General features: G+C 52.2%; 2 protein-coding genes across 6 annotated transcripts in view; both read left to right on the forward strand.

Moving 5' to 3' along the window:
- Phc2 (polyhomeotic homolog 2) overlaps positions 1–1,749 on the forward strand; it is a 104,543-nt gene extending 102,794 nt beyond the window's left edge. For all 5 annotated transcript variants that reach the window (XM_076860794.1, XM_076860795.1, XM_076860799.1 and 2 more), the window contains one exon: positions 355–1,749. In XM_076860794.1, coding sequence (XP_076716909.1) covers positions 355–509 — 155 coding nt within the window. In that variant the 3' untranslated portion in view covers positions 510–1,749. The remainder of the gene's footprint in view (positions 1–354) is intronic.
- A 2,080-nt stretch (positions 1,750–3,829) lies between these two features.
- On the forward strand, positions 3,830–14,311 carry A3galt2 (alpha 1,3-galactosyltransferase 2). Its single transcript, XM_076862999.2, has 5 exons — positions 3,830–3,937; positions 10,545–10,631; positions 10,814–10,903; positions 11,190–11,327; positions 13,135–14,311. The coding sequence occupies exons 1-5, from the start codon at positions 3,915–3,917 to the stop codon at positions 13,820–13,822; spliced, it is 1,026 nt and encodes a 341-aa protein (XP_076719114.2). The 5' UTR covers positions 3,830–3,914; the 3' UTR covers positions 13,823–14,311.
- Positions 14,312–15,641: the final 1,330 nt, after the last annotated feature.

Below are 15,641 nucleotides of genomic sequence, written 5' to 3' on the forward strand. Positions count from 1 at the left end.
AGGGCTGCTTGAAGGATCTCCTTACAGGGAGGTTAGCTATCTGAAAGAACAAGGTGAAAGCTGCTGTGTCCTTTGTGACCTAGCCTTGGAAATCATACCCTATCAGTGTGCACCATCTTGTTGGTCATCTAGGTTGGTTTCTCGAGAGGGAGGTATGAGCAAGGTCGTGAATGGGGATGTTTGGATCATGGCTACTGGGGTCAGTCACTTAGCCTCTCTCAAGCCTCAGGATAGCAACACCATCTTCAAGGTATGGCTGTGAGGGTTGAAGGAGAGAAGGTCTCTAAAGTGCAGTGGCTACCACGCGTGGACACTGGCCGCTTAACTGATGTTGTTTTGGTGGTGTCCCCTCAGGCTGCCAGGAGATAGCAGAGGAATTCCGAGCCCAGGAAATCGATGGGCAAGCTCTGCTGCTGCTCAAGGAGGACCATCTGATGAGCGCCATGAACATCAAGCTGGGCCCCGCCCTGAAAATCTACGCCCGCATCAGCATGCTCAAGGACTCCTAGGGCTGGCTGGGCAGCCAGGATCCTGGCCCAGGGGTCCTCCTCCCAACTGAGCAGAGCCAGACAGACATTCCTTGAGGGCCCCAGAAACGGGGCTAGTTGGAGGAAAGGGGCCTCCCTAGGGGCATGGCTGGTGAGGAGGTCTGGGCCCTCCTCAATGGCTCTCAGGGGCCTTTCATTTCTGTGGGAGGGGCAGAGAGGGAGGTGGCACAGAAGATGGGGCTTTATGCTTGTATATATTGATAGCACTGGCTTCTTCCAAAGTCCCAGTACTCTAGCCCCGCTCTCTTCCCCTCTCTCTGTCCCCCGTTTTCCAGGGGGTTTATGGTCAGGGCTTCCCAACCTAAGTTGGGTTCCTTCCAAGGGCAGCCAGCAGGCCTGAGCGAGGCCTGGAGCGCCCTTGCCTTCCTTCCTCCACTTCCTTCTCCAGGCCTGGTGAACCTTCCGTTGCCAGCTTCTCCCCTTCAGCCTGTTTCGGCAGCAGCCAGGGGCTTCCCTACACCAGGTGCAGGTGGAGAGAGAGAAGCTGGGCCCAGGTTGGCCGTGCCTGCTGGCATAGACGCCTTAATGCTGTGTGTGTGACTGTGTGACTGTGGGAGCCTGGACTGACTGACAGTCCACAGCTGCCCTCTGGCATCTCCAGGTGTTTTGTAGCAAATGGCCACTTAGTGCTTTGTCCTGGACTCCACTCCGCCTGAGGATGGGGAATAGAAAAGAAGGGCAGCCTCTAGGGAGAGGCAAGTCCCCCTCCAGAGGAGTCAAGAGGTCTCTAAGCCCCTCCCCACACTGTGACGTCCCCTGACTGCCCTGCTGCCTCACAAACAGCATTAAGGAAACTGCCCGTGGGCTGGGCACATCAGCTGAGCCTCTGGGTCTGCCTGCCTGCCCACCCTGGGAACCCAAGTGGTGGGGGCCCAGAGAATTAAGCAGGGAGAGAGCAGCCAGTCACTGTTGGTGTGAAGAAGGCAGCCTTTGACCTCCCACTCCCACACTTTTTAGCTTATAAAACTTCCTAGCAGCAGTTACAGCTACCTGAGGAGGAGGCAGGGCAGGAAGGGTGAGGACCTTCCTCTGACTTGCCCTGTCCTTGCAGGCTCCTGGGGGAAGAGTTGGACTCTTCACAGGAAGGGGTGGGCACCTTTCTCAGCTTGTTCTATTCCCCACCCACACCCCCAGGCAAGGTTGGAAATGAAGGACTTTTTTTAACCTTTTTGTTTTTTTAAAAATAAATTTGCAAAATCTGCCTCTTCTGTGCCTTTCTCCCCTGGGGATATCAGTCTGAAGCCAAATGGCTACTTTTCACCCATAAGGAAAAGGAATGGACCCTGGTTGAAGGAGAGACATCCACCTCACCTGAACAGTATATCCTTCATGCTTGGCTGGGACTCCAGATCATCTGAGGTTGCTCCTAGCCCCAGTTCACATGGTGTCCCTTAGAGCTGGAGGGTCCAGAAGCCCCTTCAGCTCTGAGTCCCCCTGGGAGATTTGGTGGGCCAGCAGCATCTGGAACACCTGGGCCAGAACCCAGACTTCATTCCCCAGCAGATGGCCTTGGAGAGAGCTGCCCTGTGTCCAGAAGAGCCCTTGGATGCCTCTGGTTCACTCAGTACTTTACAAGCCTATTTTATGATTATACAGAGGAGGTGACACCTAAGCCTTGCCTAAAGTAGGAGGAAGGACATTCCAGACCAGGCAGTGTGGGAGGGCACAGATAATATGACTGGACATGCAGATGAGTTGGTCCATGCTGGCTACGTTGGGTGAGGTGTATGTGGCCAGCAGTGGCTGGGTTGGGCATCTAGAAAGGAATCTGTCCTCAGATATGAATGGGGCAGTAAGGAGACTACTGCCTCACTGCTCCTTCCCCAGGATTGGGGTTTTCCTTAAAGTGTCTGTTAGGAATGTGGGTTTGAAGCTCAGCCCCACCTGTATTGAATCGGATTAGTCACAGTAACTTTTAAGAACCAATACCCTCCCTATCTTGGTGACTCCTCTCTGGAGAGCCTGTTAAAATGTAACTTCCTGCAGGAGGAGGAGGAGAAACAAACTGGTTGGTATCCAGTAGGACCAGGGCCTGGAAAGCTTGGTGTCCCAGAGGCAGGGAACACTGGGAAGCCAGAGGGTTCAGGGAGGCTTGGGTAATTGCCTGAGTGGAGAGTCCTGCGACCAGGATGGGGACCGCAGCAGGAAGCCGCCTGCACCTCTTCCCTCTGCTAAGGCACACAGGGCATGTGCACAGGTGCACTGCAGCCAGCAGCCCTCTGGGTAGGTCTCTCTGCTTCTGGACCTCCTGGGAAAAATGAAAACCAGGCCCCACCCCAGTTTGCTGGTATGTGTGTGATGAAGAGAGTGAATGAAAACCACTACTTTAAGAGAATATGGTGACTGCAGCATGGTCTTTCACAGCTAAACATTTGTTTTCTTCACTATTGTAAGGTTGTTGGAGTTTTGTTTTTTAGGCTCAGAATTAATATTTTATTCTAAAAACATTCTCAGTGAGTAAATAAGGGGGATATGTGTGTATTCATTCCTTTGTTTAATTTTTATTGGTCCCACTCTTAGAGTGGGAATCTATTGCAAGTTTAAAGGGTGCTTCCTTAAAAATACATTTGCTCCTGTTGCTTATACTTTACACAGAAATTGGTTAACTTTCCATCTTGACCTTTAGTTTTAAAAAATATTTCCCAATGGTGCCTACACACTTAAAATAGAACCAAAATTTCATGCAACAACACCTTTCTGTCAGATGCGTACTGTACATTCTGATGCTGTTTTTTCAATCTTATTTCAACATTTTAAAATCTTGATCACAATCCACTAAACTAATTTCCTGTACCTCTGATGGAACACAACTTGCATTTTTGAAAACAGGTAGTGTGAGCTTCACAGAACTGTTCCACAGCCCTGATCTTATCTCACACTGGCCTGAGTGTTGGGCATGTGTATCCCACTTTCTTGAGGAGAAGTGGATTGCTCAAGGTCACAGTGCCCAGTACCCTCAGCTCTAGCTGGGGCTCTGTGGAACAGGGCTCTCCCCCATGGGAACACCTTAGCCCTTTCTCACCCAGTTCCCTGCCAGTCCCAGGAACAAGACTCTGAAGAGGGCTTAGGACCCCTGGGGAGGGAAAAGAAGTCTGTACAAATAGCTCCAAGTCCCTGGCCAACCAGAGCTGGCTGTATCAGATCCACCCTCTAGCAGGTGATTGGCCCCTGGGGGGTTACCCACCCCCCACCCTACCCTGGAACCAGCTTCCTTCATTACGCCCATCTCTGATTGCTTCTGTGGGTGTGGCTCCTGAGGCTAGGGGCAGGAAGGAGCTGGTTTGTCCCTACCACGGGAAAGAGGTCATTTCTTCCCCAGCTCTGAGCTGAGAAAGTTCGTGGCGGCTGCCCCACTGGCTCCTTTCTATGGCTCTCAAGGAAGGACTGAGGTGAGTGGGGAACTGCCAGGGAGTGGGGACAGTGGGACAGCCAACCTGTGAGAGGTGCAGTCTGGTGGTCAGAACAGTCAAAGGAGAGGCACCAATCTTAGCTAGCCGAGAACCATCTGAGCCACAAGCCCTGGGAAAAGGTGGCTCACACAGCCATGTGGGGTATGAGACCTGTGTACCTGGAGAAGAGCTGGGTGCCTCCTCTTCTCTTGGTGAGGTAGAGAGCAAAGGCCAGAGAGGTTCTTAGTCCCCCGGTGGGCCTCACTGTCCAGGACTAGGAACTTGTTCTTCCTGGAGGACTAATGGCTGATCCTGAAAGGGAGGAGGGAGAGCAGGGCATGGGCGGGGCTTGAGGGACCACCTTCTGCTGGTGGAACAGGGCCAGACAGGTCCTTTTGAGGCTATTTGACCAAGGAATGTGGAGGAGTGGGTCAGGCAGGTACCTATAGGGTAAGGGCTCCAGACTGGGGCACAGGAATAGTGGGTGGAGCTGGTGGGTCCCAACCCCAGGCTTGGGCACCAGCACTCACCCTGAGCTGACCATGTGAGCTTGCCTGGTCCACTCAGGACCAGCTCTGCCTGGCTACCCTGACAGACCAGTGCCCAAGAAAAACTTTGGCTTGTCCCACCCTGGTTGGGCGGGGCTGGGGGCTGGTTAAAAGGGTCAAGAAAGTCGATAAGGCAGAGAGTGAGTGGCCAGCTCCTGCCATTTCCTACCCCTGCAGCCCGGCCAAACTTGCCGGCTGCCAGAACCACGGACTCAGGCTTCCGGAAACCAGAAAAGCACAGCTGCGGCCAGTCTTCCAGGAGTCCAGAGGGGGCCAAAGACAAAGTGTGGAAGGGGAGACTTCTTGCAGGAGAGACACTGGCCACTGGCCACAGGTCACTTGGGAGGAGCCAGGCACCCTTGTGATAGGTGCTCGGGTTGCACAGGGGTCCAGTCCCAAGGAGCCCAAATGCCATTAAAGGCCTTGCTTAGAAGTCAGACCCAAACTCAAGACTCATTCCTGCCAGCTTGTGATGCCGAGGAAGTGATTTAACTTTTTCTGAGCTTTGATCTCCTCACTCCCAAGGTGGAAATAATCCTGGTGCCCTCTGCAAGGGACTGTGGTCAGACTTCAACAAGACAGTAGAGTACAGACTGAATTCTGTACATGTCTTAGCAGTGTCTGGGATTATTAATGAGTGCAGACTTAATTCTGGGAAAAATGGAGTTTAAAGCAAATGAGTAATAGTTTGGGAAAGGATGAAGAGAAAGCACCCCAGCCATTTACTGAACAAATTATTCATTATTTAATAACACCAAGTATGAGGCAGGTTCCAGGCTTTGGGGCAGAGTACCAAGGCTGATGAATCAGGGGCACTCAGCCCCACAGGGAAGACTGTGCCCTCACAGGTTGGCAAGGGCCAGAGGAACCTCCTGGGGAGGGGAATGGGAGGTGTTGAGGAAGCCAGCAACCTGACTGGCAGAGGATGGGAAAGCGGTCTGAACAAAGATGGGACTGGACACGAAGTCATCTTCACTCAGAAGGTGAAGGATCGAGACGGGTGCAGGAGGGAGTGCAAAGAGTTGTAGCTGAGTCCCGAGGAACAGGCAGTGGGAACCCAGCCAAGATGTGTTGCGTGGCTGGGCGGCAAGCGTAGGAATGGGGGAGATCCACCCAGAGCTGGGGGAGAGAGGCGGTCCTGGTGTGGATTTTTTTCTAAGAGCAGTGAGATATCATCAGAAGACCTTGGCAAGGGGAGGGGTGGGATCCACTAACATTCTGAAAGATCATTCTGGAGAATGGATTGTAGCGGGGAATCGTCCAGGTGTGGGGCACAATGGCCTGGAGTGCAGTGAGAAGCGGGGGGAAGGCCAGTGACAGACTGAGTGTGTTTTTGGTGGGGCATGGGCTTGCTGGAGAATTAGATGTGGAGAATGGGAAAAAAAGAGGCCTCAGGAGAGACTCCAAGGCATGTGTGCAATAGGGCAGAGGAATGATCATGGTGTCACTTGCCAGGATGGAGAAGATGGAGTGGGTACAGGTTTCTAAAGAAAATCGAGGGTTCCTTTTTGGCCAAATGTATTTGAGATGCTGTGAGACCCTCAAATAGAGAGCTCAGCACCAATGCCCGCAGGTCACTGCACTCACGATGCCCAGATCAGCCCCATCAGGGGCTCCAGGCACGCAGAGCCTGATGGAGGCAACTAGCTGGTACATAGCAGAAGGAGCGATGCTCACTGCACACGGTCAGGGAGGAGGTGGGGGTGTGGCGCCCCTTTCACCCTCCACTGAGTTCACCACCAACAAACAGCTGATGCCTCTCCTCTAAATCCACACTGTCCAACATAGAACTGCCACAAGCCACATGGGCCGACGGGCCCCCACAGTGTGCTGTAAGCCTAACATATATGCTGGGTTGAGTGTTTAGACACAGCACAAAACAAGTCTGGAAAATAGCTCAATAATTTTTATATCAAGTACATGTTGAAAAGATGTTTGGGATATGTTCTGTTCAATAAAAATACTATTTAAATTAATTTCACCTGTTTCTTTTTCACTTTTTTAATGTGGCTACCTTGAAATTTTAAATCACCTATGTGGCTCACATTTTATATCGATGGCCCATGCTGTTCTGTCTAGACTCTCGCTACACATTTATAGAACGTGGATATACATGTGTGAGTTCATGGACATACAGCCTAGGAGCCTTTCCTCACAGAAGTGAGATCTGCCTCCACACGGAGTCCTATTACTCCTTCTCCACTTAGCACATTAGGGTCTCTTATTATCGACCTCATTCTTTTTAGGGGCCACGCTAACTTTCATTAAATAGATATGCATGATTCTTTCATCCAGTTTCCTACTGGTGAACACTGAGGCTATTGATATCCATTTGCTTTTACAAACAATGCCCCAAGAACATCCCTGGACTGTCCACTGTGGAGTGTCCATGCCTAGAGGCAGGAAGAGAGGAAGGGGAACAATGAAATGCAGTAATGGGGGGCTCAGATTTTGAAGGCTCCTTAGGCAGCACTGAGGGACATAGACTTTGTCCTGAAGTCAGAAGGAGGCAATACAATAACTTTTTTCCTTGTAAATTGCTAACCCTGTATTTTTCTTCTTTATAAAAGCAATATAGTTGGGAATAGTGGTGCAGGCCTGTAATCCCAGCAGCTCAGGAGACTGAGGCAGGAGGATCATAAGTTTAAAACTACCTCAGCAACTTACCAAGGCCCTAGGCAACTTAGCAAGACTCTGTCTCTAAATAAAATATAGAAAGGGCTGGGGATGTGGCTCAGTGGTTAAGTGCCCCTGGGTTCAATCCCCAGTACCAAAAAAAAAAAAAAAAAAAAGCAATATAAAAAGAGTTTTCTCCTTTACTCAGACTCTTTTTCATTCTTGCAAAATTGCCATCACTTTCAGATCCTGCTTTTTTTCCTTTCACGCTCCAGGGTACGCATTTTCCTGTGTGACTGCAGGGTCTCCATGACAATGTGTTTAGCCAGTCACTCTGGCCAGATGCTGGGGCCTTTCTCAGGTTTGCCTGAGTGGTACCTGACCAGCTCAGATGGTGAGTGTCCCTGTGACTTCACACGCCTCTCTGTGGATGTTTTCTAGGCAGCAGTCAGCAAGATGGTCTCCCTCTTGTCAAATAAACACTCAGCTCCCTTGACCCCAGCCCTGGCCCCTTCCAGTTTCCATCCTGTGTCCTTCCTGCTTACAGCTCAGCTTCTGAGAAGTCACCCACACAGCACCTTCCACTCCCCACTCAGTCTCCCTCCAAGCCTGGGCCCGGCCTCCTCTCCCTCCATGCTCTTTCCCATGGCACCCCTGCCCTCCTGGAGCGCCCCCCAGAACTCTCTCCCGAGCCCAACTGCCTTCTGGGCTTCTACCACAACCAAAAAAGCAGACAGCCCTGTCCCTCCAGCTGGTGGCCAAGTGCTGCTCATTCCACCTGCCTGACAGCCCTTCACCACCTACTTTCCCCCACCCAGCCCCCCACACCTGCCGTGCTCCCCAGAGCTCCCACAGCGGGCACAGATGTCCTCACCTCCACCTCATTTTCTTGCCTCCCTGCAGCCCCTCCCTCTCTCCCAGCACACCCTGTCCGGGCTCCACAGTTCAGACTAGGTACACATTTTTTATTTTCCAAATAAAACTCTGGCTGTGGCACTCCCTGGAAGAAATACCTTCCCAGGCTCCCCATGGCCCTCAAGATGAAGCCCAAAGCCCTGAGCCTGCAGTGTGGGCCCTGGCGGCCTGGCAGAAGGCCCTGCAACCCCACCCAGCTCTATTCCATCTCCTCACTGTGTTTCCTGCTCATGATCGCCCTTCCCCCTTCACTTCCTCCTTTGCTTGAATAATTTCTAATTTTTCAGGTCCTAGCTGATAGGTCACCCCCTCCAGGAAGCCTCCCGACTTCCTCACTTTCTGTCAGGGCTCGAGGCCACCCTTCTGCTCATCCTCCACACCTCATGCACGCTCTCCTCAACATTCACTGAGCACTGGTTCTTTCATGCTTTCAGTCTGCCACATCACTTGTCCTCTCAGTCCCCACCCCACACTGCATGTTGGCTCCACACCTCTGAGTGCCTAAGGTTGTGCCTGTGCTCCATCTGGACGTGTAGAAAGCATGTCTAGACAGAATCTGATGATTCTCTCCATGTGCACCCTTTGTTCCCCACACTGAAGGCTACCTCCTTTGAACAGATTCCCAGCGACTGGGGTTACTGAATCAAAGGGAATGAGCTTTCGAAGAGTTCAATTCCCACAGCCAGGAAACTTTCCACAAGGCCCAACCATCCACACAGCCACCAGCAAGCATAAGAGAGCCTGCCTCACTGTGTGCTGGAAGCTGGGCTGTTTTCATTATGTCTTTCTTTAAAGTGTTCATTTTATAGGCAAAACCGACCACCTTGCTCTGATTTGTATGTCTTTGATTACTAGTGGGGGTGAACATTTTTCCATATGTTTGCCTACTGAAGGCATCTCTTCGAGGATTTACCTGTTTGTGTGACACAGACACTATGAAAGGAGGTTAATGTTTTACAAGATGGCTCTGGGGGCTGTGCAGGGAGTGACAGGGAGCAACGAGGGAACTCCTGCAATGGTCTTGGTGACAGATGATCAGGCTAGGATCATGATGGAGGCTGCAGTGGGTGGAGGGACGGGAAGGGGCGAGATCAAGAAGGACAAGTCAACCCAACCCAGGGGCTGACAGCAGACAGTGGATGCAGCAGAGGGAGTGGTTGGGGGCCACAGGTTTCAGGTTGACTAGATGAATAGAAGGAGGTGCTGTGTGCTGACAGGGTGTCCAAGTGGACACACACACACACTCCAAGGTTTTCAGAGCCTCTCCTGGGTTCGTCTCTCAAGCATCCCTCAAGTAGAGTAGCAGAAAAGGCAGGGGCGGACGGTCTGAGGCAGGCAGCCTTCTTGAAAGAGAGCAGGGGAGCTGGGGTTTGGAAGGATTCGTAGGGCAGGGGGCAGAGCTAGAGGCTGCCCAGGGCATGATGAGGATCTGTTAGGAAGAGTCGTCATCAACAGTGGAGGGAGCGATTACGGTGTGTAAGCCCCTCATTCTAATCACTCAGAGCTCATGTTATCTCAGAGTCCACGGCAGCCCTCTGCGGGCTTACTACCCCATCTCACAGATAAGAATGATGGGCAGAGTGTCAGGCCTTGCCTGAGCTCAGAGAGTTTAGAGGTGGTGGAGCTGGGGTTCAAACCTGAGGGTCTGGCCCCCGTGTCTGCTCCTTACCATGTGGTTCCAGAAGATTCTCAACATTTGAGACCCTTCCTGGATTTACCATAGACAAATTCCAAATGTACCTCCCCTAAGCCAGCAATTAGGCCACTAAGGTCTGCGGAAGGAACTCTTCCCCCAGCCTGGCTTGGGGCTGCCACAGGCACATGGTCTCTGACCACAGCCAGCCTGACCTCATCTCTAGGTCCCAGACAGCTCTTCACTCCCAGCCACCAACCTATAAGTTAGCCGGTAGCCTTCTCTGGCTTATTCCCTTGTCCAAGGTCATCCTCATTCCTCCCCAGGCTAAGCCCCCCAAGCCTTGATGCTCCTGTCCTCCGTGCCTGCCCAAAGTCATGACCTGCACCACTATTGTCCAGAGGAAAGGATCAGACGAGCCCTGGTTAGGCAGCTGGGGCTATGTCCACTCCATGGCACATCAGGCAGCTGGACAAAAGGGTGAGGGAGTTCTCTAAGTGCTGAGATGATAACTCAGACATACTGGTCAGTGAGGAAGAAAAGGTGCAGGACAGCATGTCCACTGTGCTACCGTTTCTGGGGGACTAAAAGAAAGGAAGTGAGAGTACTTGCCACCAAATTCACCCGTCCCTGTGTATGCACAGACCACTGCTGGAAAGACATGAAACTGGTCACTCTAGCTGTTTCCATGCGGAGGAACAGGAAGGAACTTTTCAGTGTTATCTATCTTTCATCCTTTTGAATGTCTATACCATGTAAACAGTTATTCTTACTCAAAATAAAATGAAGCACTGAAATCACAAAAATGATTTCTACCTTGCATGTGCGTGTGTGTGTGTGTGTGTGTGTGTGTGTGTGTGTGTGTAAATGGGCTGCTGATCCCCCTGCCTTCCAGGCCCAGGAAAAGAACCTTCTGGCGACTGATCCTGCTTGCACTTGGCCTCTTAGGGTTGCTCCTTCTGAACTGGCTCCCTATACTCAGGTAAAAATCCCTTCCCCAGCACCTGAGATGGGACCACCACCAGGGTCGCATTTAAAGTGGCTCTTTCCAAGTGCCTTGTTGAGAGATGGAGGGTGGTGGCTAGCTTGGCCTGGGCAAGTGTCCTTGTGAGCCCTCCCTCCTGAGCAAGTGACATGCCACTTCCTGCTGCCCCCACCCCCTAGGCATGTGGAAGTCTTCATCCCCATGGGTGTCTGCCCTTCAGCCACAATGCTCCTGATGAAAGACAACTTCACAGGTGTCCTGCGTCCCTGGTAAGGAGTTACCCTCCCCCCTTCCCCCCACTCTGAGAATGCCCACAAACCTAGACCTCTGTCCCAGGTCCCTGTCCTACTTTCAAGTGCTATTCCAACAGATCCAGGCACTGCACCCCCAACCCCAGGGGCCCACTGGGTCATACTTCTCCTTTAACTGTCTAGGGGTGGTTCTGACCTAGGGGCAGGGACTGGTCTGATGCATCTTAGGTCCCTAGAAAAGGTGGCAGTAATCATGTATCCATGAGTGGGTGACTAGAGCTCTCTCCATCCTTGTCCTGGCCAGGGCCCGGCCTGAAGTCCTGACCTGTACTTCCTGGGGGGCCCCCATTATTTGGGATGGCACCTTCGACCCAGATATAGCCCAGCGAGAGGCCAGACGGCAGAACCTCACCATTGGGCTGACTGTCTTTGCTGTCGGCAGGTAAGCCTGGGGAGGGGAGCGCCACTGTCCAGTAGGGAGTGGGAGGGATGTGGCCCCGTGGCCCTGGGCCTTGGATCCCAAAGTGCAGCTGGAGGCTGCACCCTTGTACCAGACTCCCAGGGTGAATTCAGGAATATTCTCTCCCTTCCCTTCTTCCCTGGACACCAATATCATGGAGCCCACCCAGCCAGGGGCTCAGAACTATTTGCCAAAAGGAACCTGCTTAGGGGCTAGGGCTGTCCACCAGGAAGTGGCATGTCACTGATGAGGAAATGGTGGAGTCTTCCAGGTGAGAGGGGAGAAGAGGGAAAGAGCAACTGGGCAAACAGAGAGACAGAACTGGCTGCTGGAGGCAGCAGATCAGCCATAGCACACAGTATAGTGGGTCTCGCCAGGAAAGCCAGATGGAGGGAGAGGGGCTGGAGAGCTAGAGGGGTTGCAAGGGAGTGAATCTGAGCGTGTAAAGAAGGTACACAGAGGAAGGAGGTGACAGAGACTAAGAAGTGGGAACACCACCAGATCAGAGGGCTCAGTGAGGCAGGACTGTGAGGGGTGTGAATCAGAGCAAGTGAGCTAGAAGAATGAGGAACCTACACAGTGGCGTGGGTGAGGCTGCGGTTTTGAAGATGGGAGGCTAATGATGTCCAGCCTGAGGGAGTGGCCACAGGAGTGCATGGGTAAATGTGGATAGAGAACAGAATCACAGGAGAGGAGGTCAATCAAAGAACTGATAGGCCAGGCAATGGACAGGCCTCCAGGTATGGAGTCTCAAGGAACAGAAATTCCAGGATCCTGAGGTCTGGAGTTCCAAGACCCTGTAAGTCTAGCACCCTGGAATGTTGAAGTTTCCAAGATCCTTGATTCCTCTTCCCACAGTCCCACCAAGAATAGTGCAAGTGCAAGAAAAGATACAAGCTTCAATGCCAAGTTGGATTCAAATCCTGGCTGTACTACTTACCACCACTTACCAATCAAGTATACTTTTCTAAGTTGTTAGAGCTTTGTTTATAGTACAGTAGATTGAACCCAGGGGACACTCTGCCATTGGGCAACATCCCCCATCCCTTTTTATTTTACTTTGAGAAGGGTCTCACCAAGTTGCTGAAGCTGGCCTCAAATTTCCAATCCTTCTGCCTCAGCCTCCCAAGTAGCTGGGATTTATTAGAGCTCTTTAAATGAGATAATGCACATTGACTTCAAAGTGTCTGCTACAGTGATAGATGTTCAAAATATCAGGCATTATTATTACTTTCATTTTAAAACTCTAGTATCCTAAGAGCTGGTAATAACAACGTTTCCAGTATTTGAAGCACTCTACAAACTCAATGACTTAAAACAATGTATTATTCTTACAGCATGATCTAGTATGCCAGGAATTCAGAGGGCTCAGCCCCAAGGGCTCCTCACTGCTCTCAAATGTCTGGTCTCCATTAGGAGACCAAGGGCTGATGACCAGCCGGAGCCTCTCTATGCCACTAGCCTGGGTTTCCTCAATTCGTGGCAGCACCAAGTTCTGGGACCTCTTGATGGAAGGCCTAGAGCACTAAAGAGGCGATCACTGTCAGTCCTCCAAAGGCCAGCACAGCATAGCTTCCCTGGTACCCTATGGACCCGGGCGGTCAGAGGCAAGTATATTCAGAGAAGACGGTGCAGGCAACTTGCACCATCTTTAACCCGCCTCTCCAAGATTGAAAGAGGCTTGGGGGATCTGGAGTTGCGGAGCCGGTGTGGGCAAGACTGGGAAGCACGAATGCAGGCAGGGGTGGCGAGTGCGGAAGGGCAGCCAGCCAGGCTGACTTTTTTGCAGGTATCTGGAGAAGTACCTGGCGCGCTTTCTGGAGTCCGCGGAGGAGCACTTCATGGTGGGCCAGCGCGTGGTGTACTATGTGTTCACCGAGAGGCCCGCTGCTGTGCCTCGCGTGGCGCTGGGCCCCGGCCGTCAGCTGCGAGTGCAGTACGTGGTGCGCGAACGGCGCTGGCAGGACGTGTCCATGGCACGCATGCGCACGCTGCACGAGGCACTAGGAGGGCGTCTAGGGCGCGAGGCGCACTTCGTTTTCTGCATGGACGTGGACCAGCACTTCAGCAGCGCCTTTGGGCCCGAGGCGCTGGCAGAGTCAGTAGCACAGTTGCACGCCTGGCACTACCGCTGGCCGCGGTGGCTGCTCCCCTTCGAGCGCGACTCGCGCTCAGCCGCCGCAGTGGCCCAGGGCGAGGGCGACTTCTACTACCACGCCGCCTTGTTCGGGGGTAGCGTGGCCGCGGTGCGCAGGTTGACGGCTCACTGCGCGCGCGCCCAGCAGCAGGACCGCGAGCGCGGCCTCGAGGCGCTCTGGCACGACGAGAGCCACCTCAATAAATACTTCTGGCTGCACAAGCCCGCCAAGGTGCTATCGCCCGAGTTCTGTTGGAGCCCGGAAATCGGCCCACGCCCTGAGATTCGTCGGCCCCGTCTGCTCTCTGCGCCCAAGGAGTACGCGATCCTGCGCGACTAGCGCCAGCCGCCGGGCACTTTGACACCAGATGACTGTGGACTAGGAGTTACAGGAGGGAGAGACCCTTCCTTCAGTTGGCTTCTTTCTGGAAGCCACATGATACTTTGGAGGACAGAGAAAGATTGAATGAAAAGAACCAGCTCCGCTCCTGTGCGCCCTTCCCTCACTTTCAATGTGGGCTGAAACACAACCAAAACACCTCTGTGACCGTCCAGAATTCACCTGATGCCTCCTCAAGTGATGTTCTATCCCTACCTCATCTCCCCCCACCCACGCCCCACTCGCTTTTAAACGAGATTGAGACACAAAGAGGGAACATAATCGCCAGAGGCTGAGGATCTGTGTAGTGGCATCAGCAGTTGGGAGAGGCAGGACTCTTGTCTGACCCCACTCCACCCTCAATCCAGTTGACTTTGAGAATGAGCCATAGAGGGACAAACACAGGAGGCATCCTGGTCATTGGCTCTCCCTTTTTACCTCCCTGCCCATAAGCATGGCGTGTACATATGTGAGTATTATTATAATAGATAAGTTTTTCCAAATTTGTCCACATGGGCCTTTTCTACTATAATCAAATCACACACACACACACACACACACACACAATGACATTTGTGGGCTGAGGATGGGACTCAGAGTTAAAAGCACTTGCCTAGCATGTGTGAGGCCCTGAGTTCAGTCCCCAGCAACACCCAAAATAAAAAATTACATTCCTGACCTTGGGCTGGTAAGGCTGTTTGGCCAGAATCTGGGAGGTAATTTTCCTCATCCACACCTGCACTTGACTCTTCAAACTATGGGAACAAACACAGGCTCTGAGTGGGGGCTGGAAGTCATCAGACCTTCCAAAGAAAGTGGCCACTGGAAGCCCTGGAGATTTTGTCAGATAGTTGGAGAAACTGAGGTCCTGAGGGAGTAGGACTTCACTGTGGGTCTCCAGTATTTTCTTTGGAACATTCTCACTGACCTTGAATTTTTAGCAGCCTCCGCTGTTTGCAGGTAGGACAGCAATTCCAGCTATTTACCTGGCCCTGAAGATCTTAGACGCTGAAAATTTTTACAGGCAAGTTCAAGTATTGATGATAAAAGAGGAAATCTCTCCTTTCAAAAGCAGTTCAAAGTTTCCCAGTTCCTTCTACCGAAAATAGATGAGCAAAACTCAGTCCCTGTGGACTCTGGATGAGAGAAAGGGCAAGCCAGGTGTGCCCAAGAAAAGGTCATTCATTGTTGGCTGACCAAGTTGTCACGTGCCTTCCCCTGGTGGGGCAATGTTTATCCTCCACCTTCTGCTGCAGAGTTCACCAACCTTAACACCCTTGGACGGTGGGAGAGCTGACCACAAGCCAGTGAGAGCTGGATGTGAACCCGTTGCTCTTCTGTGTGTGTGATGTAGACAAGTTCCTTACCTGGGCTGAGTCTCAGTTTCCTCACATATAGCCTTCTTAGGGGTTTTGGTGATATTTCAGAGGACAGATATTGTCCTTTTCCTCTCTCTGCCTGCCCTTTCCTAGCAAATTCATGGAGTGCAAGAAATTCACCCAAGAACAGAGTTTTACAGGGGAAAACATGGTAAATTGGGAATTTCCTGATCCCAGGCTCTGGGCAGCCATGTGCTGCTGATGAAGACCTTCCAGAGGAAGGGGAGGGGCTTGAGGCAGGGCAGAGTAGAGCGGTGTTGGCAGCTTCTTGAGAATGGCTCCCTCCTATGGATCCCAGAGGCCTAAGGAGGGAGCAGAGATTATAGAAGGACTTGGGTTGGAGACAGGTTTGACAGGGAGAAAAAAACTCCTCTGTAGCTAATTCTGTGGCCCCCACCACT

Source organism: Callospermophilus lateralis, chromosome 7, assembly GCF_048772815.1.
Source record: "Callospermophilus lateralis isolate mCalLat2 chromosome 7, mCalLat2.hap1, whole genome shotgun sequence".
NCBI classification, from domain to species: Eukaryota; Metazoa; Chordata; class Mammalia; order Rodentia; family Sciuridae; genus Callospermophilus; species Callospermophilus lateralis.

What these genes read in the sequence shown, in the direction of transcription:
- A3galt2 (XM_076862999.2), top strand. Translation starts at nt 3,915, where the DNA reads ATGGCTCTCAAGGAAGGACTGAG. An exon ending in GCTCTCAAGGAAGGACTGAG is followed by an intron (nt 3,938 to 10,544) that starts GTGAGTGGGGAA and finishes CCTGCCTTCCAG; the next exon opens with GCCCAGGAAAAGAACCTTCT. An exon ending in ACTGTCTTTGCTGTCGGCAG is followed by an intron (nt 11,328 to 13,134) that starts GTAAGCCTGGGG and finishes ACTTTTTTGCAG; the next exon opens with GTATCTGGAGAAGTACCTGG.